Here is a 14,813-nt window from a genome sequence, read left to right on the forward strand (position 1 = left end):
GAAGCTATAAGAATGTTTGAAAATAAGAAGAAATTGCTCTGTAATCACCTATGAGTACCTTGTCTTCGTATTCTCTATTTTTGCTCTTTTGCATAAATGAAAATGTGAAGAGGGAAAAGCGGGGATTACTTAAACAAAAGCGTCTGAATTCCGATCTCTGAATTAAATTCGGACTTTGAAATCTATATTAGTTTGAAATTTATGCGGTTCTGATTCCATTATGGATGCTATCTTATATGCGCGTTCGAATTTCAATCTCCAGAGTTGTTTAACAACTTACTTTAAGAGTAATTTTTAATCTCCAGAATTTATTTGTGTTTTAAGAGCGTCTGAATTCTAATCTTAAAAATTAAGATTTATTTTTTAAATATTCATAGGTACATGAGTAACACATGAGGTGCATTGAGTAACCCCAAGGTTTTTGGTCTAGTTGGGCCGTCCAATATCTCTTGCTCCTGCGTAACATATCCGGTTTGTAAAAAAAATAAAGTACATTCTGATTCATTCACACGTGCCACCGTGCATGTAGTCTAGTATAAAAAATATTCAGTTCCATTTTCTCAAAAAAAACTTGTTGAAATTGAGAAAACAAAAAGCTAAACATTTCGAGAAGAGAAAATGGCGACAACTTTGGCGAGATCTGGTTTTCTTCGCAACGTCGTGCGACGAGGAAGCTCCGGCATCTCTCCCGCTCCCAAGCGAAACTTCTCTTCCTCTGCTCACGATGATGCTTGTCAGTACCCTAATCCCCCTCTCTCAGTTAACCCTTTTTTTTTTTTTTTATTGTTTTAGGGTTTCGATTAATAGTTTTTATCTGTTAAATATAATTCGCATATCCGTATGATTTTCGTTGACGCGTCTCATTTGTTAGGTTAATTTACGTTTTGTTTTTCTAATTTATAAATGTGGGAAATGTTATGTGAAATTTTGAGATTGATCCGGTTTACTCTGATTTAGGACTTATTTTGTGAATATCATTATTTGCTTCGTTCATCATCTTAAAAATTAAGCTTTAATTTTGATCCATTATCACCAATAGTGACTTTTCTGTTTAATATATCATCATGTAGCTGTTTCATTTTGAGATGAATGGATTTTCTCTAGCTTACTTCCTTGTATTGCTCTTTGCATGTTTTCAATTTGAATACTATTTTTTGTATTGGATTTTTAATCTTCGCTCGTTGTATCAGATGAAACCGCTAAATGGGAGAAAATCACATATCTAGGCATTGCTTCATGCACCGCTTTAGCCGTATATATTCTCTCAAAGGGTCACCACCACTACGATGCACCTCCAGTAAGCTTTACTTTATATTGAATTTTATCTTATATTCTTTTCATGTTAGAATTTCACTGTGAACATGCCTTGTTTATCTTTTTTTCATCAACATTCTTAAATTTTGAAAATTTGAATATCAGGAATCAAACTGGACTGTAACAAATAATTAATATTAGTCTCAATGGATGTGCAAATGAATGATGTGTTTTTATGAGAAGTTTTAGATTTCAATTAAAACCACTCATGAAATTAACATCCCTCTATTTAGAGATAAGAGAAAAATAATGCAGGTCTAAAACCGAGGCATGTATCCCACAGTTCATATTTCTCTATGTGAGAAGACATAAGATACAGAGAGAAGCAAGGGGGGTGTATGCACGAAAATAAATAAGTAATAAATGACTCTATGATTGAGGTTCCTGATGTATGATCATTTACCCACGTAAAATTTACCCTTGGGGCCATATTTTGTGTGACATTTCACTGCAATGAATTTCTATTTTGAAGAAAACTTTAATTACCTGCTGGTGACTCTTCCTTTAATTTCATATGATTCATGTTTTAAGATATCTATTACCTTTGATTTTTTTAGTGAATAGAATTCTAACTCTTTTATCTCTCTTGCAGGCATACCCATATTTGCATATCCGCAATAAGGAATTCCCATGGGGTATGTGTCTTTCATGTTTTCCCTTGTGATATTTATATTTTCCTTCATCTGCCTGAAGTTTACTGAAAGCCATTCCACTAAATTAGGGGAATCGATTAAAAATTTCAGTTTCTTAATTGTTGCAAAGTCTCTTAATTCTTGTAGTTCGCTACACTAATTTTGTTAGATCATTCTTCAACATATGTTACGTGAAGAGAACATAACTAGTTGGTTAGTATGATGAAGTTTGTATGCTCTGCATATTATTTATTTCTAATGGTTTGTTCGAACTAGGCTTTTTATTGTTAGTTATGGTATATAATGGTATATTGCAAGGTCCAGGTCCATTTTTCAGAGTTGAAAGTGGATATTGTATTTGTTCCATTTCTTTAGCCACCATTTAAGAAAACCGTTATTGCTTTTTTGTTCACATCATACTTTCCAAGGCCTTCCTGCTATTAACTTGAGGATTAATGAGATCTTGGCTTTTATTCTTAGAGGAATAAGCACGTCTTCTTCTTGCAAATACATATAGTACTTGAAGGATAAATTTTGATAGACAAATCTTTCTTAAGAGACAACCGTCAACACAATAAATGAGTTTCTGAGGGGTGACTAATGTAATGCTTTACACTCAGTCAAATTTTTGATCATGCATTATTTATTAGTTTTGTCTGTGTGTATTATTTATCATTCTCAGAGGTTAATTGCCGAATGTTAATCGATTATATTTTTGTACTTGTAAGTTGTAGAATAGTGCCATAGTAAATTTTTGGGGATCTATTTTATATTGCCAGGATTTCTGCCAAGTTATCCATTTATAATGTGTCTGCCTTTATTTTCAAATTATTTGGTTGACCTGAAATTCCAGGCTGTATGACATTGCTATTTAATGATACACAGGTCCTGATGGGCTATTTGAAATCAAGGAAGAGCACCACTAGGAGTATTGGTGGTTTCAAGAAGGTTGTATTTGGGCACTGGTGTCTGTAGCCCCAGAAAACAGTGTTTCGTATTGTTTATTGAATTGTGATCTAGAACTTCGCATATGGCATGATATTTTTCATGTTTGTCTTCTTTTTCATGGTTGAAGCAAAATAAAATTGCCCAACAATATGGTGTTTTCATTTCTTGTCTAGTTGTTTCAATGTTGACAGAAAATTATTGAATATAGCAAGAAAAACTAAGTTAGGAAATTATTTCTTCTCATGTTTTATAACTAGGTTCCATTCATCCCGGCTTGGTGGATTGGGCCTGTTTGGTTTAGATTTTGTGAATTTCTGAATTTTCCTTTTAAAATGTGAGATTAAGGGAATTGTTTAAGGCACCATAAGGATTGCTACCACACCTTGGTGAAAAATAATAAATATTCTAGATTTTAGAGATACTATCACCATAATTCCTACAAAGGCATATTTTTGGTCCATACTTAACTAAAAATAAACAGAAAGATGCCGAATGGAGGTAAGTTAACATTGATAACAAGAAAACTGAAACATTCCATAACTAATTAATGACATAAATTAAACATTACATTTCAACATTCAAATGGACGTTCTAACATCTTCATAATATTTTCGATCAATCTCGCAATTGTTGCATTTAGTTCGTTCAATCTTGCAATTGTCGCATTTAGTTAGATCAATCTCGCAATTGTCGCATTTAGGTTGATTGGACATTTTATTTCGTAATGGAAAAATGTATTTCACATAATCACTAAATTTGCACCTGTCTTTAGTTCAAAGATGTTGAATTCAATTTTCTCTCATTGTATGCCGGAGGATGGTACTTTAGTTTCACAATCTTTTGATCGGTATGAATTTTAGATCTAACTCAATATATTTTATTTTATTACAAGACATATAGGCTTTGCTTGGTTTGAGTGAAGTAGTGTAGAGAGAGTTAAAGAAGAGAGAAGGAGAAGAGAAATGCAACACTTCTCTTGCTTGATATGAAGAAAAATTGGAAAGAGAGAGTAAATATTAGTGGGACTCACGCCATTTTCATTTCTTCGCTCATATGAGAAGAGAAGAAAACAAGAAGAGAGAAATCTAACTTTTTGCCATTTACCCAATTAACCTTGCATTAGTTATACTTGTAGCAATTTTTTTTCTTCTTTCAATAAGCAATTGCACATGCACTTCTGTAGCTTAAATAAATAATATACATTATAAATAATATAAATTATATTTGAGAATTAATTTTAAATATATAATATATATTTTTCAAATTAAAATAATGAATTTATAGTTAAATAAGTTGAATAAAATTAATTAATTATTTAAATAAATCATCTTATTAATAAATTTAGTTATTAAAATTTAATAGTATAAATTTATTTTATTTTATTATTTTAACTAAAATAATTGTATGTTTTATTTTTTAAATTAAAGGCTCTTTTGTCATTTCAAAAAGAATTATATTTCTCTCTCTTTCAACTTCTATTCAATCAAGCAAGAGAAAAGAGAGATAATACACTTCTTTCTTCTCTATTTCTTCAACATTTCTCTCATATCAATCAATACTTCACATATATCATATTTTTCTTCTTTTTCTCTCTTTACATACTTACTCTCTTACATATTTCTCTCTTCACAACTTCTCTCGTATGCCAAACACACCCATAGGGAGTAAGGTATACAAAAATTTAGGGGTGTTCATGGCTGCGGGTCGACCCACTAACTGCTAACCCAAACCGAAACAATCTATGAATTACCTGAACCTGTTCATTTACGGGTATACCCAACCCGCAACAACCCATATAGTTTTGATTCTGATATCGAATTTAAATTTTGCAACACATTAGTAATTTCTTATTTTTTATTATGTTTTAGATAGAAATATAAAATTATTATCTCATTACTAATCATAATTTTTCCAAAAAAGCTTATTCTCCACCAATAATACTACTAAATCAATGAGTTTACGTAATTTTAAAACTAAATTTTTATTTTCTTTTGCATCATTTTCCACTCACATATTTTATAAAAATAATGCGTCTCGTGGAATTTTATACTATTATCTAGTGTTATGTCATGTTGATGAATATTATTAGATATTATTTGATGTGCTTCATCCATTTTGTGTGTTAAAAATGAGTATAAATGTATTGAATTGTGTTACAATATTTTTAAATTGAAAAAAATTTATTATTTTATAATTTGAAACACAACCCACGAACCTAACCCAACTCAACTCATGAATGAACTGGGTCGGTTCAGGTTGATTTTGATAATGAAATTGCAGGTTGGATGACGAACCCAACCCATTAAAATTTGAACGGATTGGATAAGTGATTAGGCCAAACTCAGTCCAACCCAACCCATGTACACCCCTATACAAGATTCTATACAAGATTGAAAAGAAAAAATACATCTTCTTTTATTACAAGACTTATAGGAAGAAAGGTGTACAAGATTGAAAAGAAAAAAAAATTACCATGACAACATTATGAATTTCATATTTTATTATGATCCCTATTTCTATAATGAATCATTTTACAGTAATAAAAATAAATAAAATATATTAGTTTAATTCGATCAGGTTCGGTTTTCAACGGCTTAAAAATAACAATTCGAACTTGACTGAAGTAATTTTATACTAATCAAATTAAACAACTGAATTAATCTGATCTAATCCGTTTGCTTAAAAGGATAATGAATCGGTCGATTTCAATCGGACGGTTCAAATTAAACCCGTCCAAAAACGAGGTGGAATATACCAACTTAGACGTTCGAGTTTAAAAATCAAGTCCATTCTATTTACAGATAACTTGGCAGATTAACATATCGGCCCACTACACTTTTTTTATAGTTCAATTTATTACTTTATTTTTAAAAAATTTAATCGTGTGCTACTTCATCTTCCATTTTGAGTTACTATTTTATTTACAAATTTTTATATCAAATTGATTTTTCATTTCATAGGTTATTATCCTAACAATGATTCACATCTTTAGGAGTTACTAAATAATAAAATATATAAATTATAATATTTTATTAAACAATACTATTTAATTACTTCTCAATTTTTTCAATTCCTATGTCTTAAATTATTGGTTTTTATGGGTTTAACTTGCATCTGGGTCATTTGTAAACGAAACAACATGAAAATAAAATTTTCAATTCATGGTAACGTAAGACATAAATTTTTCAATTTTAATTTTTTATCAATAAAGAGAACAAAATTTAAGGCACTGAGCTGGAAATTTTAGTCCGATCCGCAAAAAATGTCAGGTTAAATGGTCTGACAGATCCAAACTATTTTGCAACTAGGGATGAGAATAGGTCATACCAACCTACAGGGGCCAACAACCTAACTTATTTAAGATCATACAAGAACTGACTTATTTAATAAAAATGTCAGACTTAGAGCATGAATATCGGTGGTATTTTATGATTCCTACACAGTTTTTAAAGAAATTGTGTCAGAAGTGGATGGATATTTCATTTGTATTTTCGTTCCTTAATTACAGTACGTCTTCAAACAAAAGCACGCTTCTTACCTTTTCTTTGGTCATTTTCATTTATTTTTTTTCAAAACTGTCAACAATAGATGATTTATGAGATATATTGTGGGGTATAGTGAGACCCAATTTAAAATTTTTGAAGAGTTGTATGGATATTTATAAAATGTAGATGAGTTCTTTATATAATTGAAAAGTGTGTAATAATATAAAAAATTAAGTGGAGTCCATTTAAAGAACCCAAATGAGTATAATGGATGTGGATGCTCTTATGCTTTTTTAAAAACCTATTTAATTCAATAGGTCATGCTTAGGCTATTAAAAAAGCCTATTGTGAAGCCTTATAGGCCGACCTATATTTTTCATATATATTAAAAATAATCTAAATATGTTGGCTTATATATGCATATATATTAGAAAAAAGGCTAAATAGATTGATCTATATATGTATATATATTAGAAAAAAAATTATAAATAGACTGGCTTATATATACATATATAGATCAACCTACAAGGCTTTATAAGTAATATGGATTAATTGAAAACCTTAATGAAAAACAGTCTTTTAAATAGACTTTCAGATCAGGCCAGACTTTTAAAAAGTTTAAGTCAGGCTGAAAAAAGAGCCTACAGTAGGCCATAGGTCAGACTCAGGCCTTGTAAGTTTATCGTAGGCCAGACTCAGGCGTTCTAAAGCCTAGCCTAACCTATTTTCACCCCTATTTGCCATCCTTAGTTTAAATGAACGGAGTACGAAGTTTGGTGGAATGGAATGAAACCGAATAAATGTGTCATTTTATTGTTTGGACATTTTATAATGATGAAGAATAATTTTGTCATTCTATCTAAATCTGAGGTATGGAAATTAGGGGTGTGCATGGTTGATTATTTTCAAAAACCAAACCATAATCATTTTAAAACTATTTAAATGGATTGAATTTACAACCATAACCACATTTTAATCAAAATTGGTTATGATTATTATAACCAGTTTATTTAAAAAATCGTTTTGAAAAAAAATTCCGAATTATTTTGAAAATTAAAATATTTGAATTTAGATAATAACCGGATTATAACCGAATCCAAAATAATTTAACCGGTTAATAACCATTTAATTATATCCGGATTATATGAATGGATAACCAAATCATTAATAACTAAAACGATTAGTGATCATTCAATTATATCCAAATATTTAAAAGTGATTTAGATTTGATTATAGATTTAGACATCACAACCGGATATTTTACAAGGAAGGAAATTGATGAAATAAGATAAATGCATTCTGTGTTTAATCAATTCAAAAAATTAAAGATAAACTCATTCCATTTCATTTTATTTCATTATAATCAGTTTTCTTAAATTTTTAAAAGGAAACTATTGTAGATGATATACAGTACTTTAACGGTTTCATTCCATAACTAATAGGTCAATTTTTAAATATAAAATGACCAGTTGATGCACGTTTTCTTTTACCTTTTGAAATTTGAACTGTAAGTGACATTTTATCGTGCAGCAGTTATGAAGGCATTGTTATCTTTCTATTCTGTTAGCTGCATAGGCACTATCTCCTTAGTGAAAGACAAACTACCTTACTTGTCCTTTTCTCAATGCTATTTTCAACTCTTTCCGATTTTTGACTCAAATACTTTCAAATGGGCTCAACTCAGTCGTGCCTTGGAGTCAAGAAAAAATAACTCCAAATTTTACAAGATGTCGGAAATGGAAAAATATTGTTGAAATCTCACCAAGTGATTTTGATGGTTAGTTAAGATGAATTTTTCATGTAACACTTGTTGAAGAAAATAAAACAAGTTGAAGTCATTATGATTATGGTTATGAATATTACAAATAATGACTTTCACCATACGTTATAATTAACACTGGCTTGTTCTGATATGTTTTCTATTGATACCACTTAATCAATTCTCAAACTGCTAGAAACTTCAAAGAGTTTGTCAAATACTTCTATCAATTCTCAAAATGAAAACTTATTTAAGTTAAATGTTAATATAGGACACCGACACCATTATATTGAATTTTATTTATTCATCGTTAAAAATTTAAAAATATTCTAATAAAAGTTAACAATTTGTTTTGTCTAACACGTATTTTATGAGTGTATACAGGTGCCGGACACCGATTCAAAGAGGGTCGAAACATATAAAAGAATCACTTTTTTAAAACCCGGTCTGATTTATCCGACACATCCGACACATGTTACAAATCGAACACCAACGCATGTCGGACACCACAACATACCTACTCTCATTATGTGCTTCATATGCTCAAAGTCTTAACAAGAAAAGATTTCAGGATTAAGGAGAAGAACTTATCTTTGATGACAATTTAAAGTGGTAATTATTCTTCCATGAAAGAGTGCTGAGTTACATATGAAACATTAAATGATTTTATACTGATACAATTCTATAACTATCTAAATTCTTGTTCTGATCCTCTTAAAAGAAAACTTGATAGCATATTTGCTAAGTAACGAACAATACATGGCTCAACAAAAAAGAAACAAAATAAAGTAGGATCAGAAGTAGAAGCGAGATACAATTGGTTCATTTGACTTTTCATTCTGCAGAAGAAACATCATTGTGATTGCTTTCTCCACTGCGTTCTGGCAACGTTTCCAAATCTACGCGGGATTCTTTATCATCATGCACGACTGAAGTATCAGAACTTCCCTGATCATTCAAGTTAGAACTGTTATCTCCGTCGGTGCGAGAAGATTCTTCATTCTCCTTTTTTGTCTCCCCTGATTCATTTTGAGCATCACCTTCATTTTCACTAGTTTTGCTCTGAGCAGCGTTCTCATTTTCATTGGCATCATTTGAGGCATTTCCACCGCCATTGGTACTTTCATTTTTGTTTGAGTCGTTCTGGTTAGAATCACTGTTGTTTTCCGTGTTTGTGTTTGCCTCTCCACTTTGTTCAGATGAATTGACCTGGCTAGAATCTTTGTTGCCATTAGCACTTTCATCATTGTTCGTGTTGCTTTGATCCGAGTTTGCATTGTTATTCTGTGCAGATTCGGAATTACTTGAGGATTCATCTTTCTTTTGTTCTGATGATGTATCAGAGGTAGTGAGTTGAGCCTCATTGCCAGTGGCATCTTTGTTATCAATTGTGTTGGATGATGAACCATTTTCTTGTGCTCCTTCTTGGCCAGAATTCTTTTCTGGGTTTTCATTAGTGGTGTCCTTGTATTCACTTTGATTTGTATTGCTGTCTTGAGCTTCCGAGGAAGATGTAGTAGTGGAATCAGCTTGATCCCCAGCAGCATCTGACTTAGAATCTTCAGTTTTTGGCGTTGTATTTTGGGTGCTGGAATTGTCTTCCTTAGAAGTTGCATCTTCTGATGTTTCATTCTGTTTTTCAGTTGAGTCATTTCCATTCTGCGACGATGAATCTTCCTTTCGTACATCATCCTTGGTGTTGTTGTTCTGCTCCTGATTCTGTTTATCTGACTCTGACACAGAACTCTTCTGTGAATCATTTTCGGTCTGTGCCTGATTATTCTCACTCTCATTTCCCTGGCTGTTTCCTGTAGCAGTAGAATCAGTGGATTCAGTATTTTCGCCACTATTTTTCTGAAACGTCAGCTCAGGTTCATTCTTTTCCTTTTTGTCAACCTGCTCTTCTTTGTTGTTATTATCATTTTCTTTCGAAACTTCTTCCGATTTATGATCTACCACAGCACTGGAGGCATTATCTCCAGCATAATTTTCCTCCCTAGCCTCGTTGTTCTTTTCGCCATCCTGAACTTGATTTTCAGATGAAGTCTCTTTCTGAATCTTATCATGTTCTTCTTTCTCATCTGTTCCATTGTTCTCCTCCGTCCCTTCTTTACTATCTTGCTTGTGATTATCCTCCACTTGGTCCTTCGCATCGGTTCCATTCTGCTTGCTTTCTTCATTCTCCTTACCTTTGGTGTCTGTTTCACTTGACTCTTCATTATCTTGCTGACTCTTTTCCTCTCTAATTTCTCCACTTTCTTTTTCCTCCCCTCCGTCTTTGTTCTCTTCATTCTCTAAATTACTCTTCTCTTCATCTTTGCTCTCTTCATTCTCTAACTTACTCTTTTCCTCCTCCTTCTTCTCTTCATTCTCTAAATTACTCTTTTCCTCATCTTTGTTCTCTTCATTCTCTAAATTACTCTTTTCCTCCTCTTTGTTCTCTCCATTCTCTAAATTACTCTTTTCCTCACTAGCTTCACCCGTTTCTTTGTTCTCTTCAACTTCATCTTTTATATCCTTATTCATTTTCACCGCACTTTCACTCTCCTTGTTGTCTACATTATCATTCTCTTCATGATCTTTCTCCACATGCTGTTCACCTTCAGTGTCGGTTTTAGCATTTTGAGAACTCTCTTCACTCTCTTGGTCTACTTCCGGATCCTCTTTATGCTCAGAATCATCATCCACGACACTAACATCATCCAATTTGGTCGGATCTTCATGCTTATTGTCTTGTTCATCTTCCTCCTCGTCTTCCTTGTGTCTTGCATCTATAACAGAAGTTTCCTTCACAATAGGATTGAGGTTCTTCCTCCCTAACTTAATAACCTCATTGCCAGTTTTTGTATTCTCCACATATGACACTTTTTTCTGGCGAGAGTGTCCAATTTGGTAAACCAACCAGATACAAACACCAACAAGAACACATATTTGTAAGGCATGCTTCACCTTGAAGCCTTTAGATCTCTGACTCCTCCTAGGAGATAACTTGAACATACCTAATCTTCTTCAGCCTCAAACTTTGCTTCTTTTGTAAACACCTGCACATATTATAAACGACTTGTCATGAACACTTCTAAATTTATATACATGATTGATTATGATATGTTGACACCTTAAGTTTATGCATGGTTTCACGGTAGGAGCACTTAGAATTGATTTTGGATGAGTAAAATTGATTTTGACAAGTTTGATTGATCTTGAGTAGAATAGATTATACTTGAAGCTAGAATTTGTAAGTTTTTTAAAACGTGATTTTTACAATTTACTGTTGAACTCACTTTTGCAAGAATTTCTCTGAACATAAATCATTTTATCTTCAACTCGCTTTTAGCCAGAATCAATTTTTTTCAGGGCAGAACCAAACACAACCTACCGTGCATGTCAATTAAACTCAATCACAATTAGCTAACTACAAATTCAACAAATGAACATGTTATACAGAGGTCGATCTACATATTACTTATAGATAAAAACTTCTCCATTCATCATAAATGCTATACAATTACGCATTCATATTATAATTTCAAATCAACTAAAACAAATCACACGAGAACAAGAAGCACATCATACAATTTCCGAAACCAAATCCAGATCAAAGGCATTTACACAGATCTGAACTAATTTGTGCAAATAACAAAATTGAACGAAATTCAAATACAAAAGAAACGGTTAACATTACCTATGTGGCAAACTGAGCACGCAGAATTAGTTTATATTCAACAGAAAACGCGTCTTAATCGCTCCTCTCTGATGATACACAGAGGTTTTAGGAAGCACAAGTGCATAAAACAAAGGGTTTGTTCTTCTTCTTCCTCCTCTGCACTACGAAATAGAGAATGAATGAGAATGAATACAGTAACAGAAAGTGAGATTTTGGAAGTAGAATTTCTTTGGATCTGAATTCTGATTTTCTTGATCAGAAATGTAAGAAGAAGAAGATGGCCGGTAATGTGTCTTATTTATTTATAGCAACAATTTAACATTAGATCTGAAGTACATATTTCATAATTGCACTAATTATTAATTCATTAATGCGTATAATTTATTTATTTAATTTAACTATTTTCTCACTTAAAGTTAAAATGAAATCGGTATAAAACGACGTTGTTTTCGGTTTGGGAAATAGGAAGCACCGTCAAGCGCAAGAATGGTGCCTTGCTGGATTCGTTCTACAAATCTCAACCCTTGATAATGTCGGTTATGCTCTACCACCGTCCGATATGATTCGGTATCACTCCAATATAGGTAGGTGTAGGTCCAATAAAAACAAAATACTCTCTCTTTTTAGTGTCCAAAATAATACTAATGATAATTCTATTATGTTTTTGGGAAGATGATAAAATGTTAAATATATTTTGTGTTTCTAAAATTGTAAAATTTTATGTTTCATTTTTATAAAAGTTTTGCACTTTTATTTCGTGTAAAAATACTTTTACAAGCAATAGGTTTAAGGATGTGTTTCTTTTAAGGTTAGAAAAATTATTCTTTGGAATGATATTCTAAGGATTAGTATTCTTTAGAATATTATTTTATATTTGGTAAGAATTTAGTTTCTTAAGAATCATGATAAAATTTACTTAATTTAAAAATATATAAAAATAAAAAATATTAATAAATGTGAGTGATAATGGAAAGTTAGAGTTTGTTGAATTTATTCCTATGAGAATATTATATTCACACCCTTAAAGCCTTTGAATAAGAGTCTGTTTGGTAAGACCATAAAAATAGCTTTTAATTTTTAGCTTTTAGTTTTTCAGCTCATATAAATAAAAAAGCTCTATTTGGTAACTGTTTTTAGCTTTTAGCTTTTTTACTAGCTTTTTCTTTTTTTAAATTATTTGAAGCAACTTTTAGCTTGTGACTTTTTCTTTCATTTATGTCCTTATTATTTTAACAAAAATCTATTTCTACCATTCGATATATATTATGATTCAATGTTTAATGTTTTTTTAATCTTTAATATTTTTAATAACATCTAAAGTATACAATAAATTTTGAAATAGTGTTGATAATTCTCAAGTTAGGGAAACGTAATTGAAGAATCAATGAGATTAACCGAGACGGAGAAAACTAAAATTTTTGTTATATTTTTATGGTATAACATTAAATAATAAACTTATTTTTATCATTAATTTTGATTAATTTAACTGAATTCAAATTTCATGTATTTATTAAATTTATATACAAATTTAAAATATTTTGATGTTCTTAAATTTTTCACATATATTAAAACTACATTGTAAGTTTGTATTAATATATTTATTTTTATCAAATATAAATTAATTTAATAATATAATAATATAATATAATAAGATAAATAAATCACAAATTTCTTAATAATAAGAATGTTCTTTAGTGTCATTTTGTATTTATCAGCTAGTGTAACAGCTAATTTACCAAATACTCAAATTAACTTATCAGCTATCATTCATCAGCTACCAGATATCAGTCACCAACTACCAGCTAGTTTTATAAAACAGAGCCTAAGAATAGAAAAAACATGTGTAAATTTGAATCCTGAAAATAAAAATTGTCTTCCAATAATATTTTAAAACTTGAATCAAACATGAGAATGTTGCATTCCCATGATAATATTCCTAGAAATATTTTTTCCAACCTTCAAACAAACACACCTTAATAAATATTTAATTTTTTAAAATTTATATAATTTTTGACAAACAAATTTAAAATATTATAAAAAGTTAGTGATAACAATCCTCAAAAGTTTTTTTTGATATTTTTATAAAATATATAAATTATTTGTGTGTTTACAATGAAAAAAAAATTTATTAAAAGGAAATAATTTTTTAAAATATCTTATTAAAAAATGTAACAAATATACATTTTCATATGTGTGGCTTGGAAGTTGTTGTCGAGGAATTTTTTTTTTCATGTTTTAAAGGTAATAAATTTTTGAATATATATATATATATATATATATATATATATATATATATATATATATATATATATATATATATATATATATATATATATATGATTAAAGTTATGATGTTATTTGTTACTCCCTCCATTTTCGAATATAAGCAACAACAACAAAAATTTCTTTGGTGTTAAATAGTATAAGCAAAAGTCACATATAATTATTACATTCAATGTTGTTATTTCAAATATAATTCTACTTCTATTTTACATTATTATGTTTTTAACGATTTTCAAAACAAAAAGTATAGGTAAAAATATAAAAAAGATAAGACTTAAATGTATTTAGACATTTTTTTAGAGAGTATTTTTTTTTAAAAATTACTTATATATATGAGATCGGAGAGAATATTTAATATGTGTTTTTGAATAGAAATAAGTAAGACATGTATATTGAAAGTTTATCATTAATGAAATGAGATTAAAACACATAATAACAGTTATGTAATTCTGCATCATATTGAAAATGAAAAAGTCACTTAACAACACTTTCGTGATTATACATCACATTGAGGGTGTGTTTGGATTGGCGGTGGACATAATTGATTCTAGTAAAATTGAGTTTGGTAGAATTGATTTTATTAGAATTGATTTATTTTTGGATAAATTTATGTAAAAGTGTGTTGAATAATAAATTACAGTGCAAAAATCATCTAGAATCATTTTTGGAGGCAAAAGTTACAAATTCTAACTTCAAGTAGAATCAATTCTAGAGACAGAATCAATTCT

At 30.1% G+C, this 14,813-nt stretch overlaps 2 protein-coding genes across 2 annotated transcripts; one reads left to right on the plus strand and one right to left on the minus strand.

Annotated features, from left to right (window-relative positions):
- The first annotated feature begins 551 nt into the window (after positions 1 to 551).
- Positions 552 to 3,124, plus strand: LOC131606849 (cytochrome c oxidase subunit 6a, mitochondrial-like). The gene is made up of 4 exons (XM_058878956.1): positions 552 to 733; positions 1,191 to 1,297; positions 1,907 to 1,949; positions 2,832 to 3,124. Exons 1-4 carry the CDS (start codon positions 619 to 621, stop codon positions 2,870 to 2,872), a joined length of 306 nt encoding a protein of 101 aa, XP_058734939.1. The 5' UTR covers positions 552 to 618; the 3' UTR covers positions 2,873 to 3,124.
- A 5,617-nt stretch (positions 3,125 to 8,741) lies between these two features.
- LOC131638617 (uncharacterized) lies at positions 8,742 to 12,107 on the minus strand. The gene is made up of 2 exons (XM_058909189.1): positions 11,821 to 12,107; positions 8,742 to 11,179 (listed from the first exon to the last, which is right to left on the minus strand). The coding sequence occupies exon 2, from the start codon at positions 11,133 to 11,135 to the stop codon at positions 8,973 to 8,975; it is 2,163 nt and encodes a 720-aa protein (XP_058765172.1). The 5' UTR covers positions 11,136 to 11,179; positions 11,821 to 12,107; the 3' UTR covers positions 8,742 to 8,972.
- Positions 12,108 to 14,813: the final 2,706 nt, after the last annotated feature.

The sequence above is a fragment of the Vicia villosa genome, linkage group LG1, assembly GCF_029867415.1.
Source record: "Vicia villosa cultivar HV-30 ecotype Madison, WI linkage group LG1, Vvil1.0, whole genome shotgun sequence".
Taxonomy (NCBI): Eukaryota; Viridiplantae; Streptophyta; class Magnoliopsida; order Fabales; family Fabaceae; genus Vicia; species Vicia villosa.